Source organism: Curcuma longa, chromosome 12 (assembly GCF_044706935.1).
Source record: "Curcuma longa cultivar G26 ecotype Majalengka, Jawa Barat chromosome 12, ITB_CL_G26_1.1, whole genome shotgun sequence".
Lineage (NCBI taxonomy): Eukaryota > Viridiplantae > Streptophyta > Magnoliopsida > Zingiberales > Zingiberaceae > Curcuma > Curcuma longa.
In genome coordinates, this window is record NC_133872.1 from 716895 (window position 1) to 741255 (window position 24361).

The following is a 24361-nucleotide window of genomic DNA, read 5'->3' on the forward strand; positions in this document are numbered from 1 at the left end:
CATAAAAATAACCAGAACCAAAGATTTACCACAGAGACACTTCACATCAAATTCCTAGTGACGAGTAGATTCATTGAAAAATAATGATGCAAACTTAAAGTTGTAGAACTAATTGCACTAAAGGTACGGCCACAATAAAGTAAGCAGAGAACAATGCCAGACGTTAAAGTCGCACATGTATTATTAGTTCTTACGGCTACTCATTGGTTCTTATCGGCTTCCTCGATCTCCACTCCTTGCAGGTTCTGTTCCTTCAATTCTGCCTGCAACAATAACATATTAGAAAGGGTTATTGTATATATTGAGGAAAATAGCATCGTTACCTGCAGTCTCAGAAGTTAACCTACCAATATTCCTTTGAGATCGGAAAGAGAAGCTTCAAGTCGTTTGTGGCAATCAGGGATCATCATTCTTGACTCTGCTAACACATTCTCTTGCTCATCCATAAGAAAGGTTCGAATTGAAACAATTTATCACGCCTAGTAATTTTTCTCTTGTATCACAAGAACCATATGTAAGAAGAGTGTCGAGTATAAAGTTTTTAAAACAAAAAACATCAGTAGCCAAGATGTAATCATGATAAAAGGATAGCCATCAGTCAAAGCCAATTAATATTATGAGAAGCCACTTCGTACCTTGTAACAATTGGTTGAACAATTCTGCAACCGATGCAATTCATGCAGATTGGCTAGATCGATACAAAGATCTGATACCTGAAATCAGTCTCCTAGACCCTACATAGCATATGGTGTTCCTCTCTTTCTGTGGATACAGCCTACTAATTGAAGCTCCTTTTCTCCCAAACCTTATGTGACTGAAGCTACCGCCAGCATTCTTTATCTCTAATCTCTCTACCCACTGGGTGCATTTTTCTTTTAGCTTAGAAGAAGCTAGCATGATCTCTCACTCTCTCTCTCCTAATTCAACTAACAATTTGCACCTGTAAAAGAAGCCTTGTATAAAAGAAGAATTATATAGTACTGAGGAAACAATTCTAGGACATAAAAAAAGAAAGGTTATAGGATCCAACCAATTTTATCAAGACTATTGTTCATGGTAAAGTGAGTTTGACAAGTTTGTAGTACCGTACATCATTGCAAAATGTTGCATGTCTTGACTTTATTTCCAAATTTTATCAATGAATTCCTAAACGTATTTACTCAACAATAAAAGAAAATTTCTCAAACATGTCCCATATTTTTCTTATTTCCAAATTTTTTTCTATTTAGCAGTTGTGTGCAATCAATCTTATTTTATTTCTATTGCAGACGAGATTAGTAGGAACAATTGAACCTGATTAGCAATCGGATGTATGTCTTAGATATAGGTTCTAGAATAAGGGATGAATGTGATCTATACCCCAAATCATCTTTTTCCCATGTGTATTACTCCATAAGCCTCTAAACACACCCATCTACCTACCAGAACATTAACCTCTCATCGATTTCAACACAACCTCATCCTTTATCCTTTCTCTATTGAATTACAGTCAAAGTAGGTTTTCTATTTTCATAAGATTTAACAAAAAATCCTGACTACCAGGAAACCAACCCCAAGCTTCATAAACAGAACTATCTCATGTATGTGTTTCAGAACTGAAAATGCAATTGGAAGATAGTTAAATACATAAGCCCATCCAACTGATGAGAAACAGCCAAAAGTAAGCAACATCTAAGCAGTTATCATTAGAAAACCTTGATGAAACAAAAGGACTCAAAAGCATAAATCAGAAAAAGGAAATCAAAATAGACTATATAAAACAAATAAAGATAACAAGGCATTCAGGATGTAAATTAAGTCATTTTTTTTTACAACCAACAAAATATCTTAGGGCCACAAAACACTGTGGTGACTGTATAGCAGAGGGAAACAAAGGGCAAAAAGGAAAAAGTGGCAAATTACCTGTTGCTTTAGATCACAAGGATCAGCTCCTTTTCCCTTCATATCAGCAGTTTTGTCAGCTTCTTTACACCTCTTTCTCTCGGAGCTCCTTAAGGCCTCAATTTTATACTTTATGCCATCATCTTCAAAGCAAGGCCTCAATTTTATACTTTGTCATCATCTTCAAGAAGGCCAAGGATTCGCAGAATCGGCCGATTCCGATCCGCATCGACCGATCTATATCTTGATCGACAAAAAAACGACCCTCGATCTAGTAAGAAATAGGATAACTGACGAAAAACTGCCATTGAATCGTCAGAATTTGTTCGGATACTACGAATTTCATCTTTTATTAAAATAGAACATTTAAACAGAGATGTAAAGTTTAAAAAAATGACACAAGAAATATGATCACTAACCGTGATTGCACCCAATAACACATGAAACGAACGTTTCATGGTCATTAACTAGCCAGCAGATACGGTTTGATACACAAACAAATAATAGAAAACTTTTTAAAGTTTACCAGTCCACGGAGGGAGGAAACTTACATGGTGTTATATGTGAACGAGATATACAACGCTTTATATCTACATTAATTACTCAACTAGTGGCAACCAATGCCACTAAAACATATTAAAAGTACAAGAAATAACAACAGCAACAACAACGACAATCAAATCTTAAAAGTGCGAATTATTAATCTTATTCAGCAGGATGGTGGGTGTCATGTTTCTTCTGTAGATAACTCAGAAGAAACGCCTCTTGAAACTTCTGGTAGTTGCCTGGTACGAGTTCATGAGGAGTCCGACACCAATCCCTATCCCAACACACATTCCCAGGCCTATTCCCAGGCCAACTCTAACTCCTGCATTAAACCATGATAGTTGTCCGTCCTCATCTGAGTACCAACCGCCAGGATAGTAGCTGTGTTGGACAGCCATAGTTGGATTGTAATCATTGGGTTCTTTCTCTGCCACCTGAAGGTTTTAGATTGATTTGATCAAGAACTGAACAATATAGAATAACCAACTAATATAATTTTATGATCCTAAAGGGAGTCCAGAAGGAGCTAAATAGGAAAACGTGATGTGCATATTCTTTCATGTCTTCTCTTACAGAAATTGCATCGACGAAGGAGCATTGCAAATAATACAAGGTGGAGTGAAATAAGATCACAAATCTTAAATAATCGATCTGTTCAACAACGAAGTAACTACGATATAGCAAAATATAGAAGATATAGAACCAAGTAGGACTAATTAAAAAGAAAAACTAAGCACGACTATCACAGCAAATGGAATCAAGATATAAATACAGAACAACAAAATTATAGCCAAAGAACTCTTTTGAAAACTAGACAAAATGTTTTTTTTTTTTTTGTTTTTACAAGGAGCAAAAGATGGAACCATCACCGACTAGGTTTGTACTCTGATATGACAATCAAGTTATAACAACAAGCAAAACAGCCACCAACATTAGAACATCTTTCTAATTCTAATGACAAATAACAAAGGACCAGTATGAACAAATCCTATATAATAGCAACCAAAATAAATAACAACCACGATCAAGAAGAAAATCAAGCAGTAGAATCAATCAAAGCAGATAGCATACATATATTAACTCAGAAACTAGGAAACAATTGCACTATTCTTCAAAATTATTTAACAGTGGCACATTCTTCTATCTAACAATATCTCGAAGCAGTCAACTGGAGATGAGCATCAATCCACTCAAGTAATCGGTCAACCTTTCTTTGTTCAGAGACAAAATATTTCTATCAAGCTCTAGTCGACTAGACTAAGGTCCAACTGGATGTGATGGATTACAAATGACTTGACGGGTTATTAGCCTAGTTGGCTGACAAATTTTAGAAGTTGATTAATCTGAAGATCGTTAGCTTCACAATTGCTAGAAAGACCTATCAGTCAATCGGAGATGTTCAAAAACTAGTCATTAGAGCCAATTCTTAACGCATCTTCGAGGTTGTTTGGCTTGTATAGTAGTGCACAAATTCTATATTAATTGTTGTGTAATATGGTGGTTGAGCTAAAACAATGTTCAAAGGCTTGGAAATTGAGGGGAACTACACAATGGCTAAAAGAGTCCAATAAGTCAATTGGAGATGTTCAAAAACTAGCCGTTGAAGCCACTTCTATATATATATACCTTCGAGGTTGTTTGGCTTGTATAGTACATGACTTCTCTAGTAATTGTTGTGTGATACGGTGCTCAAGCTAAGCAATGTTCAAAGGCTTGGAAATTAAAGAGTATGCCATTCTCTCAATGAGTTCTTGGTAACTCTTCACATCTTTAAGCATTTGCATATATTCTTCTCTTAATTAGTGGTAGATTCACCATATGATAGATCGTGAAGTAGGAGTCAAGCTCCAAACCACATAAGATATTTTGTTAGCATTGCTTTTGTTCATATTGTTTACTTTATATTTTTGTTGCATAATTATTTGACATGATTAATCGAACCCACATATAAGTATCATGCCCCACGGGCATAGCCAAGTTGATACTCGGGTGGTAGAATTGCAACACAACAAGGTTTGAATCCCCTGGGGTTTATTCCTTTAGGGAATTAGTTTCTCCCACCTAGGAGGCCGCTCGGTACCGTGATTTAACACCCTTCCACAGGCCTTGGGGTTAGGTTGTGGAGGGGCACCTGGGGTGAGCGTTATCACCTTTTGCAACACATGTACTAATGGGTTTACTTTGGCTTTGCGCTGGCAAGAAAAAAGATAAGTTTTTTAATTACAGGTAACCAAGTATTCATGCCTCGTCTCTATCCGGCCTGATCATCATTGACTACAGCAATCTATGTACATGTCTAAAGCATTCTGTTGAATAAACAAAATGTCCAATTGTCAGCTCCAACAGAGATAATCAACCAAAAGATGCAGAGATCCATCAAATGTTAGACTGTGTAGTATAATTTAATGCAAACATTTGGAAAGCTGCACCACTTCATGTGTTTTTTACTTCCGACAAAAAAATTTGAAATAAAATGTAGACATATACTCAATCCTAAAGCATGCTGTTGAAATAACAAAAACTTCAACTGGGACTATCGACCTAAAGATGCAGTGAGAAATCAAATATTAGGTTGTATTATCTAAATCTAAAACAAACACATGAAAAGCTGCACCACCATATGGCCATGTATGTGTCATCTTATAGTTAACTTAAATTCTAGGGTGTCTTTTAATATCAAAATTGTTTAACAATGGCTTAGTGAAAGCACAGATTCATTGGCATGAAGCTATAGCAAGTCCTAATTATTAATCAAAGAAACGTATTTGTATATATTCTGATCAGATGATAACAATGGTATTGTATCAGATGAGGTAATGAATAAATCCAACCTTCACTAATGAATTCGGTATATTTTACTTGAATATAGAACTCTAAATGACGTAAGTCCTATTAAATTGGCGCACCAAATCAGAAAAATCCAATTAAATATCCAGATACAGTAAACTCAGATTTGTGCTTACCGTTGATGATGGCGAACTTTTATGAGATTCTAAGCCATAGTTCTTCGCTGGCTCCCCATCTGATGCTTCTTCATCCTCTGGAATTGCGCCCAATGTTGCCAGCCTAACAGACCCCCATCTGGGACTGAGCTGAATAGTCTGCGTGAGAATCAAAGGAACAGCAGCAAAACACCCGGCAACATAGACCTCGATGGAGGGAGATGATTGTAGCCCAGACTTCGAAGGCTGCATGAAAACAGAAGACCCGATTGATGCTGCTAAGTAGCAATCCATGCTCCATCCTGTCTTGGGATCTCTATCTGATGTTTGTAACTGATGATGGTCGAACCCAATCGCTCCGTTGCTCCACGGTGTGTCCATCCTGTCCAGCGAGCCACATAGCATGAGATTGCCCTGATCATCACTTACCTCGAAATCGATAGCTCCAGTAAGGCGAACGCCATCGGTACTGATGTACGTCACATCGGCGGCATCACGATCGGCGCGGTTGCGCCGGAGGTGGATGGTCGTGCGCTCGGATTCAGGGATGCGCGCGTTGTTGATCTCGAGGGCCGCACCCCGATCGCGGCGGAGGTGCGAGAGGGCGAGGAAGGGCGGGGCGGCACCGGAGGCGCAAGGGGAGACACGGACGTAAAAGAGACGTATCTCGAGCCAGGAAGAAGAAAGCGGACCAGGGTCATCCTCACCGCTGGGCAAACGAATGAAGGGAAGGGAATTCCGGCGGGCAGAAGGGACGGAGATGGCCGAGGAGGCGGGCCGTTCCCCTGCCACCGCCGCCGGAAGTTGAACCGTCATCACGGTGCACAACCGGGACCTAGAATTCAGCAATTGGTGGATCTTTGGACATCGGATTCGGTCTAGGGTTAGGGTTCCTGGGATCGAAGGCGGTGCCGGAAGACGGAGAAAACGAAGAGAGAAAAAACGAGAGAAGACGCGAATTAATTGAAAACGGAAAAGAAATGAAAATTCCTGAATTATATCATTTCATTCGTGTATTTTGCTACAATTTAAATATTAATTTTTAATAGTATAAATATAGGGTACTGAATTACTCGTCTCATGAATATACGAGTAAAATATACTGATATTTATAACTTTAAAAAAAATCTAAACTAATTCGAATTTAATTGCAAAGTATGATTTGATAAAAATAGGTAACCGAGTCTGAGTCAAACTATGCAATATTCATTGTCAACGTAGTTTAGATCGTATAGTAAGTTTCTTAGATCGTATAGTAAGTTAATTAGGAATCAAATACCAATAATCTCGCTCCGTGGTGGGTATAAATAACGAAAAAAAGCTCGTCGTCTAGATCGATTAATAATCATCACACACATATATATGGCTTCAATTTATTCATCTAGGGAGGCTAAAATTAAGGGGAAATACTCGTGGTTAAACTACATGTACACGTTGTAATCGATCGCGATAGGGATAATAAGACACACCATGTGATCAGTATTTAATACATCTTTACTAGTGTTCCGATCAATATTGTAGATAATCAAATCAGTTATCAAAGAATGGACAGATGTGCATACTCTTCCGAAATAGTCAATAAAGAGATGAAAAAAATTTAAAAATATTCTAAAAGAAAATTAAAATGGCGTCGAGAAATCCTGACAAATTACCCTCAAGTTAGAGTTTTACGGGAGGAAAGAGATTAATGACTTAGAGAAAGTAGAGTTTTGTGTGTGCATACCTGTGTCCATGGGCATGTGCAGTCTTTTATATAGTTATCAATGTATCCAATCTTCGAAACATCAGTCTCCAATTAAGATATGTTTTAAAATATGTGCTACCGTTTATAGTATACTTCGATATACACCCTTGATCTTACGGATGAACTGTCTTTATCGGCTTAACCTAGAAATGGATGAAGAAAGACCTGAGACTGTGATGAGGTCAGCGTATAAGATCGAGAAGAGGTTGAGATCAGGACTTGAGACTGAAATAAGATCGGTGCATGAGACTGGATAGAGATCAAGATCGGCACCCGAGGTTAAGATGAGGTCGACGCATGAGACAAACGAAGGTCGAGGTTGGGACTCAAGACTGAGATGAGGTCGACGCATGAGACAAACGAAGGTCGAGGTTGGGACTCAAGACTGAGTGGAGGTCGAGGTTGGGACACTTGAAACTAAATAGAAGTCGACGCATGAGACTGAGTGGAGGTCGAGGTCGAGGTCGGGACCTAATGCTAAGATAAGGTCGACATGAGATCGAGCTGAAGTCAAGGTCAGGACCTAAGGCTAAAATGAGGTCGACGCATGAGACTAAACTAAGGTCAAGACCCGAGACCGAGTAGAGGTTGAGTATTAAGATCCTGAGGTTGAGATCAGGTCGACTCGTGAGATTGAGCAGAGGGGTCTACCCGAAACTTATCGGTGTATAATTTATGATCCTAATCTTTACCGCAGGTCTCTATCGTGTTTGCATCCTTGAAATGAACTGATACCTTCCCTATCAATATTAGTTAAAAGTCCAATAAACCGGAAAAACTTTATTTGCTTATGATCATTTAGCTTGAATCCATCACGTTAATATCGATGCTATCTTATAAAATTAAACTAGAAATTCAAATTTCAGATTAAAATTAGTTTCACAACAGAAAATGTGGAGCAAACATACAGAATCCATAGAAAACCATATTTTTAAAGTTAAATCAAAGTTCACCTGCTTGATATGGTTGCGATACTGTCACGGTCATTAGTAATTCCCACATCACAGTAGGAAACATCACTTCTATTCATATGATAATACTGTCACGTCGGTAATCCTCAACGATCAAGTTCTTGTAAGCATCAAATTCATAAAACAGAGGTATCTTAGCAACAATGATCTAGTTGGCATAAGCATCAAATGCATAACAAAACAGAGGTATCTTAACAACAATAACAATATAAGTTTAATGAACCAACAAAATGTACAGCATCCCTACCACCTCAAAACTCATCCTCGCCAATGAATACAATTCATTTTTGTATCAACGAGTAGTATCATCATCGAACACTGTCGAGGAACTGTTGAACAAAGATGACAGTCAGGTTATCAAGTCAGAGCCAATGTTGTCAATTCCAATCAGGTGTAACATTATCATCTGCTGGAACCGCCCCTCTTTTTAGGACGACCCCTTCCTCTGCCAGAACTCTTTGCAGTTGTTGCCATCTTGTTGGCACCCCTTCCTCGCCCTCGGCCACGGCCTGAAGTCCTTCCTCCCCGCTTCTGTTTTACTCCGTAAGCTTCACCATTTAAATCTTCATCATCTTCACTGTCTTCACCATCATTGTCTTCAAACTCTGATGAGTCCGAGTCATCGCCTTTCCGTTTCTTGGAACCAGCAGATGACTTATCCTTCTTTTTAGGCGTGCTCTTCACAGCAGTGACGTCTCCATTTTTATTTTCTTCTGTTCCTGAAGCAAAGTCGTCCAATAGTAACAAAATCAAACTGCCAGCACTTCCATAACAGTCTAAGCAGAAACAAGCATTGTTTGCAAAATGTGCACAGCCTGTAAACCTTTTGATCATTTCAAGAAATGATTGATTTTCAGTTATCACATCTTGTAAGATGCAAGTGAAGTAATGAAAGACAAAAACAGTTTCAAGTCAGATGTAAATATCATTATCAGTGAAAATTTGCTTAGCAAGGAAACGATGAGTGCATTAGGTATACATAGGTTAAACAAAAGGCCTGACTGGAAACATTTGGTAAAACTAACCTATCTACCAATCAAACCATTAAAAATGAACAAGTAGCTTTATACATGGAGCTGGTTCTAACTTCCAACCATTTTAAACCAGTTGGATGTTTGGTAAAGTTTGAGATCGACATGTTCTTCATACTAAGGTCCAGCCCAAAGTACAATTTTTTTGAAAATGGATATGTGAATAATGTTTTAACCATAAATACTGCATTGGTTTAACAGTTAAGGAACCAACTAAGCTCTTCAGCCGGGTCCAAGCCAGTATAATCGTTTTATTTACCCATCTGGACTCAATCTGATCCATTTTGCCTGACTATCAATACTCAATTCTCTTTTCAAAATTGACAACATGACACATCATTTTGTTATCACGCCTATCTATTTCAAAAGAAAGAAGGTACAACATGTTTTTCTATGTGCAATGAACTATCTATTCATGATCAGCATACTCTATAAAGAAAGAAGGTACAACGTGTTTTTCTATGTGCAATGAACTATCTATTCATGATCAGCATCCTCTATAAAGCAGCAGGTTCAATATTGCTTTTAGTATTTTGCTATAGAAGAAAAAGTTTGCCACAGCATAACCATGAATTAACATTGCATAACTAGAGACATTTAAACAAAAAATTAATTGGATCAATAATGCTATTTATTGGGTAGCATTCTTTTCTATCTTGCTAAGAAATATGTTAAGAATACAGAGAGAAAAAATGAAGCCTCATAACTTTTGCTTGATAAAACTGTCCGTTCACAACATCAAAGAGCATTGTTCTAGACATACCTTCAACAGAAGACTCACCATCATAGACTTCCAGCTACAAAATATGGGAAATTATTAGAGGAACAGACTCCCAATAAAAATCCAGAAATTTAATGGCACTTTTTGCATGTCAAACAATGATGCCCATTCACGGAATCCATAGCTGACATAAAAGTATAATGCAAGTGATGGCTCAAAAATATCAAGATCAACCCATTTATAGACACAACATAAGCAAAGACATGCCAAGAAAATCATTTAAATAGCACACAGATGAACACTGACAGAGATCACACAGACCATTATATCATATAATGATCTTATACTGAGAGATTTAGCATTCCATCATTATACTGGAAGTAACCCGTTCTAATTAGACGAATGGAACTGCTGTAAATTTACAGAAAAATAATAATAACTTAGATGGCAACTATTCTGCTGTTCATCCACAGAGAATACTTGTTATAAAATTCCAAAATGCCTCCTTTCCAACTAAAGAGCACACAAGTCATTTTTAAAAATTGGTTCAGTTTTTACTACCTTGTTCAGCATGGCATAGACAAATGACGTAAACAAAAAAAAAGATTTAACTAGGATCAACAACTTAGAGCATGAAGTGGTCTTAGTTTATTGCATTAAAATTATTCTTTATCAATTTTATTTTTATATGCATTAGTTTTTTATAATTGATTTTCTTTTATTTTTAAAATTTGACTATTTCTAGCACATTAGTCTTATTTTTCCAGAAACCTATGGCATCATATTATTGTAAGGCCTGCAAAAGTTCTCTTGTTGTTTATCATACAAATAAGAAATACAAAATTTTCCATGTTGGAGATTCTTTTCACCTTTGCAGGATCACCAATGGAGGCACATAGACCTGTGAGATTGGGGCTGGGCATATGATATATCCTTGTTGCACTACCACCTACACATCCTAGGCATCGATTTGTTTGTCTTTAACCCAATAATTGTGTTGCAGAAAGAAAACTTCTGGTCAATTCTTTCACTCTATTGTAACCTGAAGTTTTGAGCAATAACATTGTCCCAGTGCAATTCTTCAGGCAGTCTATGAAACTATTTGTGACAAAGCAATAAAATAGGCCTTTCCGATCAAGTGTGGTATTACAAACCTAGGAGAAAAGCCTCCAATAAAAATCAATACCATGATCTTTTAAGGATCAACAATCAATAACTAGATTGGTTCAAAGGAATCAAAAGATATTAACAGCTAAATGATGGACCAAGGGCATGGCCAACATAGAGAATCCAATAGCTGAACATGTTAACATAGATAAAACAACTTAACTTTCTACATATGCAACTGTACACTAAGCAATGTATGAAAAACAAATCCTATATGACAAGCAAACCAAATTATACAAAACACCATACTTAGGATTGAATATTGCATTAAAAACCCAAATAATAATAAGGTAAATGAGAGAGGAAAGAATAGGCAACAATAAAGTTTGTCTGTCTTCCAATGCATACCTGATCTAGTCTATCACCAACATTTGTTCTATCAACTACAATAAGTGAAAGGCCCGTCCCGCAAGCCACACTAAAAGCAATCCCTAAAATTTTTATCAAGAAGCTACAATATAAATACATAGGTAGCAATATGTTCAAAGTACCTCATGACACGCATGCCCTCAAGGATATCAACTTTTTTTGGATTTGCAGAAGACCTAAATTACATAAGAATAATTTCTTGTTGGTAGACACATTGAAGGAAAGCAACAAAAATTTAGATATTGGCCAAGAAAGAAAGATTGAGACAACTATAAAAGGTTGTGTTACTTCTGTCCAAGAGGGCCATAGCCAAGTTCCCCATATTGTGCCACACCCCAACTTATGCATGAATTTTCTGCTCCTACAACATGGTGCATATTACCAGAATCCATGCAACGAATGTTCCAACCACTGACAAAAAATAGAAAGACATCCGTAAGCAAAAAATAACAGCCAGTTAAAGAAAGAAATATTCAAGCAGAAATTACCAAGTTGTGCAGTGGCCCGAAATTACTGATTAACACTTGTCTATTTGATCTAAGAAGTTTCTATGTTTCATGTCAACATTTATAAAACCAAAAAAGTAGCCATCTAAAACAGCAGCATATGGCACCGGAGCTGCCATTATTGGGTATTACTTCACCAATTAAGGATAATTCTGAATTAGAAATTGGACTTTGCGCCTTTATGAATAGGTCAACAGTCTTAAGTTAGAACGACTATAATTTCCCAAGGGAGAGGTTGTGGGTTGATGTGGGTGCTTTATAGGCTTAGAAGAGTGAACTATCAGTAACTTGGGTTTAACTATTTTCGGATAATGAGTGGACCTATTGATGTGTGTGATTTATATATATATTGGGTAATATTTAACATGTATTTATTCCATTACATAACATATTTTGCATGGTTTCGTAGCTTTTGCATCCATTTTAGTTTGGAGAATTTATCCACATAACGTGAAATTAGAGCTCAATTGAGACGAAAAGCTTTGGAATCGTGCATTCCAACACGATGCACGGTGAGTCATGTCCCCTAATACAGGTGTGCATCGCCCTTGGAGCAAAATGAGCATCGGAGTATTAAACGGGCACTCCAGCAAAGAACACGGTCTGGTTGTGTCCCTTGACACAATCGTGCCCTGTTCTATAGCTTCTACTTGGAGAGTCTAGCAAGCAACACAACCTACCCGTCCTTCCCAACACGACCATGGTGTGTCGAAACATGACACATGTGTAGGACCGTTGCGTGCGAGAGAGAGGGGGGTGAATCTCAATTGTTTGTTCGTTTGATTTCGTCTTTCTATCAAGAGCGTTAGTGGCAGCGGAATATAAAAATATAAAGACCTACGAGATTTACTTGGTTCCCAACCCCCAAGGTTGGTACTCTAAGACCTATATACGGGAGACGCCTGCCTACTAGTTGTCTTCTTTTCAAAACTCTTTCCCTCGAGTTTTTAGGAAAGTTCATTAATTTTTGATATTTTTGAGGCTATAAAAGAATCAAGGGGCATCGGTTTTGAGACATCTTGGATCAAAGGATCTCCTCTTCCCTATCAAGGAGTTTCCTATGACAGGAAATCCTAAGAGAGAATCGTCTTCCAAGGAGCTGCAAGGATTCCATCCACCAAGGAGACAATGAGATCTTCCGAAGACAACATCTACGACTAAACTTTGTTACTCTTCTCTCTTTCATTGAGTTGTAACATGCTTAATTCTATGTCTTTGGCTTGTATCTCCATCTACATGGAGTAGTTTCCTTAATTCTAAGATTAGATAGTAACCTGATATAGAGTGGGCACTTGTGTTTAATTAATCTCCTCTTTTATTGATGATGTATTTGATACTTAATTCAGTTTTAGTATGTTTACATGTTAACGGTGCTAGTGCACGTTATCATATAATAGGGAAAAGGGGAAGGGACTAAGAGGTGAATCTAATTCTTCGACCCATAAATTTCTGATTTGAGGGTTTATCCACGAAAGTAGTCTGAAATCTCTTGAGGATTCCATTGGCTATTATAGAGCGTAAAGAGCTTACCCTGATTCAACCTCACAAAGTAAGAGATAACACTTAGAGGATCCTAAGACATCGTGACAAGAACCTCTCTGAGAAAGCGATCGCCCTAGTACGACTACCAGAAAAGTAGATATCACGTTTGGAGAGATACACCGATATTGTCCGAGATGAAATATCAATTACCTTAGGATAGACCACCTTCAAGCATATTGAACATTGAGATAGAAGAGGGAATTACATGTAGATTGTCAATGATTGTCATGGTGAAATCGAAGTCCTAGAATTGCCTTTTAAATTGATTTTCAATCAACTTCTCGTTTTGCTTTCTTAATTTGTTTTCTTTCACAACAATGCTCTCTATTTCAATTCGTTTAGATAACCTACTTTGCATTTGGATTGGTACTCGACTTCACGGTCCTAGAAGATGATATTTTATTACTTGACGATAACTGTACACTTACAAAAATCACACATTACCTACCAAAGAGAATAAGTTATCTCATCAGCGTGAGTGGTTATAACCACTGCTTGATGTAGTTGTTACCTACTGTACACTTCACAGTCCTAGAGGATGTAGTTCTAAATCTCAATGTTATCTAGCACATAGACCTCGTTCCACTCCCACATTGAGATATGACACCTTAGCAAAACATTGCACCACTTTAAACACCTTTTCACATTGTTGGCAATTATCCAATAGCAGTCTCAAAGGAGAAGTGGTGGAAAGTGCAGCAAGGCAATTTTGGTGATTATTAAGGATGATGCATATTTTTGGCAAACTCTAGTTATCAAAGCAGCTGCAAAAATCAATACCCTCCTTTCCTACCCCTCCTCTTTAACACCCACCCACAGCTTGTGTCAAGATGGTAATGATTGACAAGTAATGATCTTTACCTTCCGTCAGTAAAAGTAGACAATGGTAAGGAACTGTTTTGATGTAGGACTGAATCAATTTAGACATTGTTATTTTTTAGGCATGGAATGGTCTTCATAATAATGTAACATAAAAATTCAAAAAGCCGATAATTCAAACAAAATATTTTATTTTTAACAAAAAAAAATCTCATAAATTTTTTATAATTCAATCAGGAATATCAAGTATCTTTTTTCTTAAAATCGTTTATAAAAGACCACCTCAATATGCTTCTATGTGTAATATTTAAACCAAAAATAACTCATGGTGACAGAGTTAAAAGACACTAATCAGGTGAAACAAAAAATTACTGAACAAAACCTCAAGTCCATCACAGGCTTGGGATACATCCAATCATCACCAGTATTTTTTAGTTTTCCCCACATGTACAGTTGCCCTCCTCCTGAAGAGGAAAAAACACATCTTAGGTTGCCTTACGTCATGCAAATGAAACAACTATTTGCACAAATAGTAAGTAATAAAACAAAACGAAAAAAAGCAAGAATGTTAACAAGCACCCAAGCATTCTCAAAGAAGTGATGCATGCTAAGGTTAAGTATTCAATATTCATAAACAAGCTTACAGCAAACTAACATTTGCACAGACCATTGACTATAGAGCCAATTCAATATCAACAGAAATGTTTGATTGCCTAACTGAAATGAAACCATCATGAGATTCATTAAAATCCTTTAAACAATAATAAAGTAAAAAAAAACTGTGTGCATGTATGCAAAAAGTCACAATGGCATGACAGCAGTGATTTAAAACCAGACAGAATCAAATGGTTTAATCAATTGACCGAGAAACTAGAAGCCAAGCCAGTCAAATTGAATTAGTAGATGAACTTCAGTTGGATATGATTTCAGATCAGCTCAACCAGAAAACTGCAAACCTAAAGGAAACCTAGTTCATCTATTAATCAGGTTTCTGAACAATCAGAAAAAACATCAACAAAAAAATAGCTTCTACACAATGTCTAAAAGCAGAATAGACTATAATCAGTTCAGCAATCATCTATCCAAATATTCGAATTGAGATCCAAAACATGGGATACAGGATCTGCAATAAGGAGATAAAGTGAAAGAAAATGCGAAGAGGAAGATAAGTACCAGCAGTGCAGGCAGAATTTACAGAACCTGCTGATACTACAGCATTAGGAGGTAAAACATTTTGCTTCTGGAAGACCTCCACAAGACGAGGAACCCACTCATCCTTCTGCTCCCGGTGGCCCAGCCTAACATCAGCATGCACAGAGAATAAACAAGTGTTTATAAGACCTGGAAGAAATCATAGATCCAGACATAAACTGAAAAGAAAGTAGTAACAAAAGAATGACATTTTGCAATACCTTCCATATCCGCCAAACCCCCACCTGTAGTTGAGAAAAGAAAACATTGCAAAATATATAATATAATTAGTAACACATTTAAGTAGATAAAAATTGAAAATGTGAAGTGCCATCCAGTACAAATTAAGTGCTGAATTAGAAAACTTAAATGCACAATAGTTGCAATGAATCAAACTAAGATGAGCCAGATAGCAGTTACTTGAATAACACATACGTGTAAACAAAGCCGTTTGAATCAACAGCAACTGGAAAGGGATGTCCAGTCCGCAACACAAGCACAAAAAATAATTAAAATAGTTAGCTTAGCCTCAACATCATAGCAAATAAATATGGACCAAAACCTGTGTGATTTGTTCCACATGCAACTTTGAGAATAGTTTTTCCAGATAATGTAGCTATTGAACGTGGGCGTGACTGGGGTTCATAAACTAGCTTTACTGAACCGTCTTTAGAGTTGTACTGCAGGTTATTAAAACAACCATCAATTGTAAGAAAGCACAGAAGCAACTTCAAACATCTTCCAATCAGACCTCATTATTAGTTCCATGCCCAAGTTGTCCATACTGAGGAAGACCAGCAGTCCTACATATGAGCATTGAGAAAGATAGCCAATTTGATAGAGAACTTCTATAAACAAGCAAATCAGAAGGGACAATAAAATTTGCTTCTCATTAAGAACTCTTTTTTCATTGAAACATACAGAATTGAAGACCCTTCCACTGATGAAAGCCATACAGTAAAATCAGCACCGCAAACAACATTTGTGGCTTCAGAAACCATACATGCAACTGGGGATGGCTCAATTTCTACAGCAATTAAAAAACAAGAAATATGAAAATGCATGTACTTTGCCAAGAAGAATTTTAAGCTTGGTGAATTCTGTTAAAAAAAGATTGGTGAAACAGAAGAAAGCAAGCATATCCTATGCAAGTTTCACTGAATCTTTTTCCTAATTAAATGGTTCACATAGTTAGATTAACTCAAGGAATGAAAGAAAACTGCATGTCAATCAGCTTATTTTGTGGTAGGGGAATATTCAAATTATATATAGGCATTGCATGAAAATTTTCAAAACAGTAAACAATCACAAAAAAAAAACACTAAATAAATGTGAAAATGAATAAAATATCATGCATCACTACTAACCAGTTTTCGCTGAACCAGTCCCCAACTGCCCATGTTTATTCAGCCCAAAAGAGAAAGATTTCCCTTCATCGGTTACAACAACAGTATGATTTCTTCCAGCACCTGCTTTGATAATTTTATACCTGCATCATCGTGACTTAAAGATAAGCCCACTATGAGTTAATTTATCTCAACAAGAAATAGCAAAGAGGAAAATCAAGGCAAATGTCATTGTCAAGGACTGTGTCTAATTCTATGAACAATGTGGAAGGGCCATGAAAAAAAATTTAATTGTTGATTTCCAGAGGACTAGATTTTGAATGACCCTTTCAGTGGTTGTTTAATCATAGATGCACAGGTCGTGGTCATCTAAGGAAACCTCTTTGTTCTATGAAATCGACTGAACAAAGAGAAAAAAATGGGATAACATTGAACTTGCTGATGTTCAAAAAAGCATCAGATTTTTAGATGATCCATTTGATGGAGTTCAGTACGTAGTTGCTTCAGTCCAGGTTCTTGATGTTGATTTTTAACATATAAGCAAAACAAGTGAAAGATCCATACACAATTCATCTGGATCTACTAGGACGTATTATGTGTATCAGACATTGACAAGACTAAAAAATTCAGGAAAAAAAACTGTATCAAACTTAGTGATACACAACGAGAATGTTTTTTAAAAAAAACAAAATTTACTCATCATTGCAGCTGCAAATGGTTCGATGAATATGAAATTACAATTATTATATAACAAGCACAAATATGAAATAACTCATTTATGAAGGCATTTTAATCATTTATTTGAAACACACAGTACAGAAATATGAACGAACTGAGTATAAGATAAGTATGCGAAATGATGAGACTCAAAAGCATAAAAGAGATTGAGGACAAACAGAAAAAATCAACAAAACAAACAAAAAACTCACTTCGATAGTTTAGACAGAATTGTTGGAAGACTACGTTGAAGAGTATCCCCATGTCCCAACTGACCTTTCTGTCACCAATGGCGTAGCATGAGAACCAGAAAAAGACTAGCCGTTGTTTACCGTCGTTTAATTCAAATGGTACCTCATTTCTTCCCCACGTGTAGCAACGTCCTTGAACATCCAAAGCCACGCAATGACAAGAAGCTGCAATGACATTCGACATGGTGATAATTTTTTTTTTTAGAATTCGTACAGAAACCTCGTTCAAGGAAAGTAGCACAACCTATAATCCCCTAAGCACTAGGTAAATATGTAAAGGGAATTTCAACAAAGCACCAGCTGAAATCTAGCATTGGATTCACGTAGAACTTTCAAATGGCAACATGCATTTAAGACGAAAGCACGAGAAGTCAGCATGAAGCAACAACTATTTTCACCGGTTAATTTGTCGGATTAAAGAAAACAGGAGAAATATCTGAAAGGGCAAAAATGGGAAAGGAACTCACTGCAGCCAGAAGCCACGAAACGTATATCAACTCCGACGAGGGGCCGCAGCCTGGTGGGCGAAGCGAGGTTCACGGCATTTGGAAGACCCTTCCGGCCGAGCGAGTCCCAGTTGGTCCCCCCGCAGTAGAGGATCTCCCCGGCGACTGGCAGCGCCGCCTTCTCCTCCTCCAGCTTCCTCTCGGCTCCGGCTTCTGACATCTCGACGGGGCGGCAAGCGGCTAGGGCCGATCTAAGGCGGGCGGCGGAGCTAGGGTTTGCTCACCGCCCAAATAAAGCAACAAAAAAAAGGGGAGAGGGGAAATGAAAGCTCTGAGGGAGAAGCACGAGAAAGAAAAGGAGGGATTAATTGTTTAGGTTTGGTTTGGTCTGGCGTGACAAGGAATCAAGCGCACACGGCCTTTTTAAATCTTTACCATGTTTATAAAGCTTTATGTTTGGGAATTGGGAGGGATTTAATTGCAGTCAGTTTCTGCAGCGTAATGGGTAATGATCGTGTTAGGATACTCTGTATCTGGATTGTTGGGTTGTTTGCTTCTCGATGCACTTTTTTTTTCTCTGTTTTTCTTTAAAAAAAATTAAGGGATTGCATAAAAAAAAGTTCATCGTCATTATTATTCTACCAAACTCCATTTTAAAAAAAAAAAATACTTAACACAACCTACTACTGTACTCCGCCATTAGTCAGCCGATAAAATTCATGGTGTCAAAAATGTGATTTCCCTTTTTTGAAGAAAATTATTAGGACATGATTTAGAGCTAAAGATTTTATGGTTGTGTGTGTTTATTTTATTTAGCACAATTATAAAAGATGTTTTAAACAATACATGATTGACTTTTATATATATATACATATAATTCAGGTTTAATGCTTACGATTTGATTAATTTCATAGCCCGAAATTTTTCATAAATTTGATATCTACTTCTTATAATTTGATTAATTTTGAAAACGTAAATTTTTTATTAGCCACCAGAGTAAATCTGAAGCCGAAATTTTTCATAAATTTGATATCTACTTCTTATAATTCGATTAATTTTGAAAGCGTAAATTTTTTATTAGCCACCAGAGTAAATCTGAAGCACGCATAACTTCACATCCAGCAATCAACGTCCTCATTGAAAGAAAATATTTTGAAGTACACCATAATTAAAATTCTGAATACTTAGATAAAGTCACTCTTGGTTCAGTACAATCCAGATTCTAGATTTGTACCCTCTGCGCACCCACGCGTAAAAGAGAACTTCTCCTCATGCATTTGTTCATAATATCAATGTTTGTGATACAATATAAACCAACAACTATGCTTTGAAACTTCTAATGTAGGATTATATTCTCATTCACAAAGGAGTTTCCTCTTTCCACCACCTTTTATTTCTATTTAGATTTCCAACATATAAAAAATACATCATTGTTGATATCTATTATGATCATTTCTGACTCTTCAATCAATATTTTATATTCAATATTTGTGACTCTCTAAAAGATTTCTTGTGCTCGATTGACATTATGATTTGACGATAAAAGATGAGATGGACTTCCTAAACAATGATGGTTCAAATCTCACCTAAGACACATTACAATTGAGAAGTTCAAAAAATTTATAACGTTAGATTGTCTGTCATGATCCATTTGTGCTTCTTGATTTATTTTGTTGATCGATGAAAAATTTTCCTAAAACCGAACCGTTCACTTCTATAATTAATCGGATATTAAAAGTTAAATATCTAAATTTAAAAAACCCACTGAAATGTTTTCCCCCTACTATCGATGTTACTGACCATATAGTTAGATTCAAGTATAGCTCTTCAAATTGGAGATGGAACTCGAACTGTTCTTCTGTTTCCTATCTGATGAGCAAGCTCTGGAACGACTATCTCTTTTTTGGTTCAACTGCTGCGTAGCGTCTTTGGTTGAAGAACAATATTACCAAATCGATATCATGAGCAGGTAAAAAATTAATATCACACATAAAGCAAAGCAATAATGCATTGTACCCACTGAATGTAGCCCAGCTGCTCACCCATGTAATCCTGAATAATAAGAATGAATCAAAACAATTCAGCTGAACAACTAAACTTACGTTTGTTATAATAATTATTGAGTTGGAGCTCTTCTCAAGTTTGAAAGTATATATATTCAGAGATCCAAGTATAAATAAGCTCCTGCGATCTCAACTAGCTAGAGCTTTAACAGCTTATTTGCAAACTTTTCAAGAGTTTGATTTACTATGTCATGATACAAGAATGTTGCAATTGACAAAAGAAGCTCGTTGAATCAAAAAGTTTATAACATTCAGCATTGTGTCAGGGGGAACTTGGTTATACATTTCATGAATTAACACCCAAAGATTGATCTTAAGAACTGGAGAAACAACTGAAGTTGTAGCAGAAGAAGCCTGAGTATATGTTGTAGAAAGCAGCAGCTTGGAAACTCAAAATGCAGACTACCCAATTTGAGTGGAATTTATAGAACAAGGTTAAATCTTTCTGGAAAGAATATATTCTGAAGAGCTTCACAGAAGGGCAAGCTGAGAAATATTCAATAATATCTGACTACAGAATCTCATTCATTGGATCACCTTGCTTCAATCACTGAAAGATATATTATCTGAAGCATATGTATTTTCTACAATTAATTTAAATGTCCTGTATATTTGACAGTTTTTTCTCATTATCAGACAAAATTTAATGAAAAAACAATTAATTCAGAAAGATTGCCTCCTGTTCATCTGTGCTCTGTTGTCTATCATCTGAAGCAGCATCAAGCAATGTAGTGGCCCCAAAATACACCTGAAATTACTTTTTAATGCAATACTTGAAATTCTGAAAATGAATGCATGAGTATAAGAAACTCATATTCAAGTACTTAGAGATGCATAAAATGGAAAAAATGCATGGTCCCATGATGAACTTAAGTTAATGATAATTACCAATAGGCAAACTACTGAAAAATCATCAATTGGAAAATCAGTCCCACCAAACCTTAGTGAAACGGCGTGAGGGGCAAAACAAGTAAAAAGAATTACCTAAAAGGAAGAATCCCATCAATGTAATGGAATGTTCTACCCAAAACAACAGAAACAACTAACATTGCTGTGTTAGATACAACAAAGCTACAGATTGATTTTTGGGCTAAGCAGTAAAACAAAGAGTAACAATTAACTCAAGGTCGTTGCTGAGAGCAATCCATATTTTCAAGAGAAACAAATGTCCCTTGACTCGTAACAAATGCAAAAAAAATTAGAAACAAAGAAAGTTACAATAACTATTACATCAATCTCACAAATCACAACTAATTATAAATGACAACATTCTCCTTGAGTTTGTCAAATTTTGTGCAGCCTAGGTTGTGTTTTCTGGATTTGATGTTATGGGTGTCTAAAGCACTGGTCTTTGAAGAAGTTGAACTTATCAGTAATCTGAATAATTCAAAATGTTATTGCACCTGATGCACTAGTGTAAACTTAAATTCTTGCATACATCAGATTCAACATGAATCAATTCAGCATCTATCTTTCCTAACTAGAATGCATTGATAAATCAACTTAGGTGAAAGGTCTCACACACTATTAGATAAGGGCTAGAGTAAATGGGCGATGATTGAAATATAGTAATCAATACCATTGTTTCATGGATAATTTGTGTCTTATATAGTTGAGTTTGAGGTTACTATAAGTTGCACACAGAATGTTTGCCTCTGCCACAATATATAAAGATTTGAATATGTGATGATGTGGCTTAGCAGTAGGTAACTTTTGCACTCCGAGAGCTGGTGTCAAACTAGAATCTAGATAGGTCCTTCAGGATAGTGGGTTAAGGAATTACTTTTAGGTTGATTCGACGAAATGTCTTGCATTGTCATTGACTGAGAAGTGGTACTAGAATTACCTCAAGCCCAAGAAGATTGATATTGGATATCAAAAGAACAAACGAATATGTCGTACTGATGCAACTCCTGTACTGATATCACCCAGATCTCCTAACTAAGTCCTCCAGCTAATTCTGTCGCAGCAAATGCCTGTAATACGGAACTTTGCAGTTCCAACTCTTCGCGGGGATGTCTCCAAGCACTTTCTCCATCGAATTGGTATCATCCATGGTGCTTAGAATAGTTCTTCCACTATAGTCGAAACCCTGCCACCAAATCGATGAAACCCTGCCATATATATATATATATAAACGTTCTACCTTCTCGACTCCAGAAATCGACAACCTTCCTGGACTTTTCGAAAACGTGGGAAGTCGGAGGGAAGAACGGTGGCGGGACCTGCTTGGGGAAGTAGATGGATTATATAAATTCGGAAAGGAGAATTCTACGAGTTTTGATAATTCGAATTATTTTAAAATTATGTATAAAAATATTTATTTTATGAAAATTACTGGAATTAATCGAAATTTGATTATTTAATTCTGAACTAGGATTTGCATCGGCTGCTATTGGTGTATCCTGTTTTGTCTAACACAGCGATTCATGTGGATCGCGCATGAAACCCTAGTTTTCGAAACTATAAAGACTCCTTTCAGTCCGTGCGCCGTCTCTACCTCCGTTTCTCGGCTGCCCTATTTCTCCACGGCCTCTTGGTTGACGAATTCTCCGAAGGTAAACCATTCGACTCGCTTCCAGTTCCTCGCGATTGCGTGCCTTCGTAGGTTTTCAACGAACTTTATTTTTTGTTGTCGAAATCAGTTCTTAGCGACCGCCATGTCGATCTCAGAGCTCGCTTGCACCTACGCCGCTCTCATCCTCTACGACGATGGAATCCCCATCACGGTTATACCTTGTTATCTTATTTTTTGCGACCTTTTGTTGGCGATCTGTTCATGTAATCTTTTCCCTTATGAATTGATCAGGCGGAGAAAATCTTAACTCTGGTGAAGGCCGCCAACGTAAACATCGAGTCCTTCTGGGCGGCTCTCTTCGCCAAGCTCCTAGAGAAGAGAAGCGTTGAGGACCTTATCTTGAGCGTTGGATCCGGTTCGTCTTTTTTGCTATTCCTTCTTGCTTTTTCGTGTTCGTAATAACGAAGATTGAATCTTGACCTGATTTTTCATCAAAAATTTGGATGCTCTTGCAGGTGGTGGCGGTGCTCCGGTTGCCGTCTCTGCTGCCCCTGCCGCTGGTGGCGCTGCGCCTGCCGCGGCCGCCCCTGCAGCTGAGGAGAAGAAGGTTAGAACTTTGTGCCTAATTAGATTCAAATCCTCTATAATTGATCAGAGAAAGTGTTCGACCTTTTTTCTTGTTTGTTTGCCTTTGTTCTCACCACAGGAGGAGCCAAAGGAAGAAAGTGATGACGATATGGGATTCAGCCTGTTTGATTAGAGAGAAAAGTAGACGCCTTCATCTCCCGTTAGAGTTGGATAATAGTTTATTGCTACCATTACCGAATGCTTTCTTTTATGGTCTTTATGTTTCCGTCTTTTGTCAAGGTGTTATAAGAGTTCTCCACTGAAACGGCACAGTTCTCTCTTGGTAATTGGTATATTGCTGTTTTGAGCGATTGCAGTCTAAACTGATGTTCATCTACATTCCTGTTTTTTCTTTTTGTTAATGCATGGTAAAGTCACTAGTTCTGGTTTCTTGGCTATTTACTTTTCACCTATGTGCAATGCCTCATCTATCAGTATTCAACTCTTTTTTGATGTTTGGAAGTTCTAGTGTTAAGTCTGATAACTTCACAATATTCTCTAGTTCTGTTTTCTTGGCTCTTATGTGGAAGTTCGCTGCTTCAGTATGGCAGCATTTTGAAACATGTTCTGTGTGGATATTGAACACCTAGGACTGGTATTCTTGTTGCACTTTGGAGTTCAGCTGTATGATTATCATCTATGAGTAAAATCTTTTGCAGGTTTTTTAAAAACCTTTTGGTTATGATCCTGATTGATTCTCATGTTCTACTTATCATGTGTTGCACAAGTTTTTCAGACTCAATTGATAGTTTCTGTTCACTGCATAGAGATTGAGAAATTTTCTTCTACTGGGGAATTTGTAGGATCCAAAAGGAGGAAGGATGATTGAACGCACGTAATACAATCTTCCCACATCTTTATTAAAGAACTAGTGTTTTACTTCAATAATTGTCAAAAATTAGCATAAAGTAGAAGAAAAGGTAAGGAAATTCAGTTCAAATAACTTCAAAAAGTGCAAAGAGA

The 24361-nt window shown here is 37.0% G+C and overlaps 3 protein-coding genes across 3 annotated transcripts; 1 reads left to right on the forward strand and 2 right to left on the reverse strand.

Moving 5' to 3' along the window:
- Positions 1–2382: 2382 nt before the first annotated feature.
- Positions 2383–6344, reverse strand: LOC141842641 (uncharacterized protein At1g01500-like). Its single transcript, XM_074730687.1, has 2 exons — positions 5391–6344; positions 2383–2861 (listed from the first exon to the last, which is right to left on the reverse strand). Exons 1-2 carry the CDS (start codon positions 6183–6185, stop codon positions 2631–2633), a joined length of 1026 nt encoding a protein of 341 aa, XP_074586788.1. The 5' UTR covers positions 6186–6344; the 3' UTR covers positions 2383–2630.
- Positions 6345–8257: 1913 nt separating this feature from the next.
- Positions 8258–18567, reverse strand: LOC141843637 (uncharacterized). The gene is made up of 16 exons (XM_074731689.1): positions 18212–18567; positions 17848–17909; positions 17706–17773; positions 16798–16919; positions 16352–16457; positions 16182–16233; positions 15993–16110; positions 15866–15896; positions 15652–15675; positions 15413–15537; positions 14622–14703; positions 11661–11783; positions 11495–11548; positions 11352–11421; positions 9879–9912; positions 8258–8803 (listed from the first exon to the last, which is right to left on the reverse strand). Exons 1-16 carry the CDS (start codon positions 18408–18410, stop codon positions 8487–8489), a joined length of 1587 nt encoding a protein of 528 aa, XP_074587790.1. The 5' UTR covers positions 18411–18567; the 3' UTR covers positions 8258–8486.
- A 4112-nt stretch (positions 18568–22679) lies between these two features.
- LOC141843047 (uncharacterized) lies at positions 22680–23787 on the forward strand. Its single transcript, XM_074731062.1, has 5 exons — positions 22680–22811; positions 22899–22982; positions 23063–23186; positions 23287–23378; positions 23478–23787. Exons 1-5 carry the CDS (start codon positions 22683–22685, stop codon positions 23529–23531), a joined length of 483 nt encoding a protein of 160 aa, XP_074587163.1. The 5' UTR covers positions 22680–22682; the 3' UTR covers positions 23532–23787.
- The last annotated feature ends 574 nt before the right edge of the window (positions 23788–24361 follow it).